The sequence below is a fragment of the Haliotis asinina genome, chromosome 7 (assembly GCF_037392515.1).
Source record: "Haliotis asinina isolate JCU_RB_2024 chromosome 7, JCU_Hal_asi_v2, whole genome shotgun sequence".
Lineage (NCBI taxonomy): Eukaryota > Metazoa > Mollusca > Gastropoda > Lepetellida > Haliotidae > Haliotis > Haliotis asinina.
Genome location: NC_090286.1, coordinates 45,968,215 through 45,974,214, shown reverse-complemented (window position 1 = coordinate 45,974,214; position 6,000 = coordinate 45,968,215). Strand labels below are relative to the sequence as shown.

Here is a 6,000-nt window from a genome sequence, read left to right as displayed (position 1 = left end):
TGTAATAAAGGTGACTATGCTTGTCGTAAGAGGCGACTGATGGGATCTGGTGGTCAGGCTTGGTTGACTCATGCCATCGGTTCCAAGATGCGCATGTTCATGCTGTTGATCACTGGATTGTCTGGTCCAGTCTCGATTATTTACAGACCGCCGCCTTAGAGGTTGATAACTACAGGTTTTGGTCCAATGACCATACTGGTTTTGCCATGATTTACAAACAATATATAATACGTATTTTGTATACATTGTCGGAAACCGTTTTTGGTGTAACATATCACATTTCTAGGTGTGTTACTGGTGTGGTATTACATCATCTGACTGTATGATCAAGTTTGTGATTAAAATGAAAGGCTTAGGCAGACTACACAGACATCAATTGCTCAATTTTGATCAATATTTTTATTACACTGTTCAGAAAGTAGATTTTTACAGGACATATGCATATGGTCGTGATGCACGTTGCCATTCTACTTGACCAAGGTCCGCTAATCCTATGTTTACATAAGTGAAAGAAAGCATTAACGCACAAATATATATATGTCAGGCGGCAAATTCTTAGTTTTGTCAATACTGATAAGCCAGTCGAGAAGGCCATAGTCTTTACTGTCAATTGAAGTTTGAAAGCTATGCGATATTGGACACGTAATGTGCAGTAAGGGTCATCATTTCTTTAAAAGATATCTATAGACTGTTTGCAGTGAAAACGTACCGATGACTATCACTTTAAACAAAAATGTAAATCGACTACAGTGAAATTAAGATTGCAAATCCTCACAGTTTTACCTTGCTAAATGAACTGTTACATTTATACAACCGAATTTATACAACTTAGGATAACATTTATTTATCAAACAATCATAGTTTCAAATCCCTATTATTTCTGTATTACAAGGGGGTATGCACAATAAATGAAACACCGAGAACAAGCTGGTTTCGATAAGCTAATGCTCATCACATACCACAAGAGCATTTGTTTCTGTGTTCCAACTACTGTGCTTACCCCCTTCTAATACAAACCAATAGAAGCGATTTGAATGTATAAAGGCGAAAGTTCTTGTGCATTTAGCAACAGTTTGGATAATCGAGGAGGGATATTCGGAGGTTCTAGTGCAACTACTTGTAGCTAAAAAGTGTGATTTTACATATTAATCTCCGTTTAGAGTCTAGCTATATGTGCAATTTTGATGCCAACAAGTCTTATGTGTGTGTCTGTGTGTGTGTGTGTGTGTGTGCGCGCATGAATGCATGCAACATATTCAAATTTTCTGCAAGATAGTATAAAATATTATATACTCCCCCCGACGTAACAGTGAATTTAGGCGGATGGATGTGTCGCAAACAGAAAGTGGTGTTTTTAAACTAAGCCCATGACGTCCTCTATTCACAGTTACCTTCAAGAAAATATACAAATATAATACAGTGTTTAAGAAACCTAGTGGTATATTGATCACCCTTCATGCCAAGAACACAGGTTCATAATCTATTCAATGTAGTTAATGTAGGTGAGATGTGTAAAGACTATTGTTTTTGATCCAGTGTTGTCATTGGTTAGGGTTATAGTTAAAGTGAGACCACCCATTAAATGATCATGAGCAGTCTCTGATAAAAGTGGCGTCCAGTGTGTGATTTTGGGTGTGATGGTGGTGATGCCACGTTTTTGCGTATACTGCCAAACCTCGTGTGATTCGTGTGACCGACACATGCAAATGCAAGCCTACAGTTCACATAGGAAAACAGGAAAGCATATGGTTTAGGTCCCAGACATGCCAATTACAACCATTTGAAAATATACTGGTGTCAATACACATACTAGCCTTGACTATTCTCAGGAAAAGATTCAAATTTCTGTCAACTAGGGAAGTCAGCGAGGACACCACGTGTTACATCCTTTTGTCAAAAATAATACCATTGACAATACTCAGGGAAAGATCCTGTTTTCGGAACAAAGCAAGTCAGCCGTGAATTTATAGGATTTGACCACAGAAAATCAGTGATGACACCTGGTTCACGAAAAACTGAGCATGTCCTGCCTCGGATAGTACACGAGATTTACACAAGATGTACTGAGCCAAAGCATGTTGTAACCCTGAAAAATGAACTTTTCGGTTATATAAGAGTTGGTAAGTTTAGTCTGGAAGAGAAAATAATTAATTTTCTATACTCGTTACATACACCTAGAGTATGTCCTGACTATATATCCTCAGATTCATTTCCTTCGGATTATTAACAACACGCAATGATTTCGCTAAAATCGTCTAAGCGACTACAGTACTGCGCCTAGACTAGATTTCCTAATTTCCTCCTATTCAGTTTTAAATGGATTTATTTGTTACTATTAAACATGATTAAGTCCGTCTTCGTCCGGAGTTGGATAGTTGTATGCTCAACAGATATTATGCATATACCAGGTTTTGAAGAGAGATGCAAACGTAACGATCTAAACGGTTCATATGATTTCAGAATGTTGTAGTTATGGAGTGTCATGTGAATAATCACCAGCATGAAATGCAAAAAGAATTCATTCGAGTATTGCTGGACGAGGTCCTGTTGGAGACGAGTCGGGTTCGTATCTACCGTTTAAGTGTCTGTCGTTACGACCATGGCATATAAATGTTTAAGGTTTAATCATACTCTACATCAGATATGTTAAAGAAACTCCCCGTTGTAGCCTCCACTGGTTACTGTACGGCTACTTTCCTCACATTAATGACTCTTTTTTCTTTGTATTTCAACGGATTGTGTCTCATTTATCTGAGGAGAACGTAAACCTCTTTAAGAGGAATTTTGGACATTGGGAAATGCCAAATGCTATAACAACTTCTATTTCGATTACATACAGATTCTTGTATCTTTGTCATCGTTACAAGAACCTGTATCGAAATGTCGTGCTCCCCATATATAGGACGTTGTTATCCAAAGGAAATTGACACTACTAAACTGGAACGTGGCCGTTTGTCTGTAAGCTCGAACGGTTCTTATACCACGTACTACAGACAAAGACGTGTTGGAACGTCTCCAATGCAAATTTTCTTTCTGCAAAACAAAACATACAAAAAGATAGTTTACAGTGTAAATGGATCTTTATTCCTGTATCAAAAAACAGTGTATGTTGTAGGAGGTTGGTGATAATTAGGTAGTTCAATAAATACATTATCAAATCACAGTTTTCGGATTAATCGAATCAGAAGGGGGTTAGATCATTTCGCTTCCAAGCCACATCATCGTCATGGGGTCGAAGCCTCGTCCGCCTCTTCGGTTGTTGCGGTTGCCCATGAGAGCCATCAGGGGCCACATGTTGTCCACGCCACTCATCATGGCGTAAGGCATGATCATATTGTTGGCCTGTCCTTGGTTCATCATCATGCTGTACATGGCCATTCTGCGTCCTTTGTCACCCCCCATCACCAGGAATGGGAGATAGTTCATGGAGGACTGATGATTGTTGTTGGCACGCTGATGGTTGTTGGCAGTAGCCGTCGGATGGTTGTTGTTGAAGACGTTGCTGGCTTGGGCCAAGAGGTCGCCTGGTATCGGACTCGGGTTCTGTACAGGTGAGAGAGCAACACCGTTGGCGGTGTTGCCGAGAGGGTCGTTGGGTGCTGTCATTCCAGGGGCAAAGCTGTCCTGAGCTGAAGAAAAAGAAGATATTTGCATTCATTATGTATTTGGAACATTTGAAAAAACACACACGAATACGTTTGATAAATGTGATTGGAATAATATTCCACATACATGATTCGTGAAATCTTCGTCAACACAGAATGTCTTCTCGAACTACCCTCGCCGTCCCTGAAGGACCCCTCACTTATCGTTCCCCGATATAACAGATGGGCGTTGTCTGATAAACGTGGCTCGTTTGATTCTACAGTTTTGCACAATTAGTTGTCTGACGATCATGTTGTGAAGCGTGTCAAGGTTACACGAAATGCCTGAAAGGTAAGCTGGTCGGGATCGGTTACTTTCAACTCGTAACCATCAATGGATATTTTGCATTAAAATGTAAATGTGGAATGTAAAGAATGAAATGAAACTGTCCAACACCTTGCCAGTAGGTGCCCAGAATTAGAACATATCGTAAGCATGCTGGCGTTGCTTGATCTGTGTTTTGCTTTGTTCATGATGCTTAAGGTTTTGACCCTACTATGAGTTCAACCCGCTACCTTCTATTTATTTCTTAATATATTTAAGACTGCATAACAATATATTACGTACCATGAATGGTGACTGCCACGAAGGAGACAATTACACAAACCACTGCTTTCATTATTCGTCTTTTCTGAAAAGAAAGTAAATACGAATAGGGAATTATATATAGATCAGTACACGCTTGCTTACTACAAGTTACCATTACCGTTACAGTGTTATTGTCCGTGTAGAGCGCTCTACCGACAATGAGGTGACACAACAAATGGAGTACTATTCACAACTGTGCTAAACAAACCCATCCAATGTTATGACTGTTGTTTCCTTTTGACAATGTAGTTCAAACACTAAAAGACGAATTGTTAAAAATTAAACGTACAACTTTATGGATTACACCTCTTATTTATTGCATAGAGCGACGTTTTCATGTAGGGTCTTACGTCGTTATCAAGATAATGAATGCAACTAGATGATCAGAGGTGTATATACATAATATGTTTTGACAAACAGCAGATTACAATTAACAACAAATGTAACTGAGTAACAACTGGTACATAATTATAAGAGGCCAGTGGGAGACTAGGGACAACAAATGAGACTGGGGATGAAGTAAATATGGGGATTAAGTCGGAATAACAAGCTGACTGGGTCCTTGTACAGAATTATCGTTATGGTTAAGGATTAAGGTCATAGACAATATGAATGAGTTTAAACTTAACACCAGCTTAATTCAGTTATAAACTGACTCGAGTATTCAAACGTTGTATAGGGTCCTTACCTTGTGCTGCTTCGGAGCCAGAACTCAGGCCAGGGACGATGTGTAGGATATCCAACATCGGGTCCTTTATATTCCCTGGTGTAGCAGTGGGTCGTGATATCTCGTCAACTATCCATTAGATCTACAAGATCTACACGATGGACATGATGTAAGTTGTCAAGTGATCATGCTCCTGACTTTAACGTATTCCTTTTGGTATACGCTGGTGATAGGTTGCTTTCATCAGTTTACAACATGCAGAACATTTATTGAATAACACCTTCCTGTTCATGTAACAGGTGACCTCTCCTCGTCCAGGTTGTCAGTTGTGATTTGTTTAATAATTCAGTTGGCGTTGTTGAATAGTTACAGCTTTCACTAATAGTAATTTAACCGATTGTTATTTGACGCATTACAAATGGTACATCTTGCTGCCTTGTCTGCAAAGTGCCTGTGTTAATGATATGCTTTATCCTGTCTTCACAAAAGACTTATTCTTTATTGTTTAGATTCTTAAACGTTTCTATATTGTAGTTGCACCATTGTTAACATGTATGTGTACAGGTGAACAATTCATTCTCTACGCGTCAATTACACCTTATCGTCGTAAGTGAGTGAATGAGCTTAGTTTTATGCCGCACACAGCAATATATAACGTATATAGCGGTTGTCTGTAAATCATCGAATCCAGACAATCCAGTGATCAACAGTATGGGCATCGATCTGCGCATTTAGGAACCGATGACATTTGGCAACCAAATCCACGGACTTGACCACCCGATCCCGTTAATCGCCTCTTACGACAAGCATGGGTTAATGAAGGTCTGTTCTAATCCAGACCTTCACGGGTAACACCACCCCATCTTCATCATTTAATAATAGTGATTCGTGGAAACATGTGATGTAGTCATACAAGTATATAGCACAATGGACAGTGCTTCTGAAATAAAGCTCTTATATTTTTTCTATACATTTATTTTTATGTATTTTTATAGAAACAGGTCTTAGACAAATTATTTCAAATACTCAGTGACTCATTAAATGTAAACATGTGTCATGTATGTAACATAAAGGTAGGTTTATGATATCTGAACACCGAA

The 6,000-nt window shown here is 38.9% G+C and overlaps 1 protein-coding gene across 1 annotated transcript; it reads right to left on the bottom strand.

Moving 5' to 3' along the window:
• Positions 1-3,168: 3,168 nt before the first annotated feature.
• On the bottom strand, positions 3,169-4,979 carry LOC137292032 (uncharacterized). The gene is made up of 2 exons (XM_067823585.1): positions 4,922-4,979; positions 3,169-3,629 (listed from the first exon to the last, which is right to left on the bottom strand). The coding sequence occupies exons 1-2, from the start codon at positions 4,977-4,979 to the stop codon at positions 3,193-3,195; spliced, it is 495 nt and encodes a 164-aa protein (XP_067679686.1). The 3' UTR covers positions 3,169-3,192.
• Between the last annotated feature and the right edge of the window lie 1,021 nt (positions 4,980-6,000).

What these genes read in the sequence shown, in the direction of transcription:
- LOC137292032 (XM_067823585.1), bottom strand. Translation starts at nt 4,979, where the DNA reads ATGTTGGATATCCTACACATCGTCCCTGGCCTGAGTTCTGGCTCCGAA. An exon ending in TGGCTCCGAAGCAGCACAAG is followed by an intron (nt 3,630 to 4,921) that starts GTAAGGACCCTA and finishes CTTTTTCTTCAG; the next exon opens with CTCAGGACAGCTTTGCCCCT.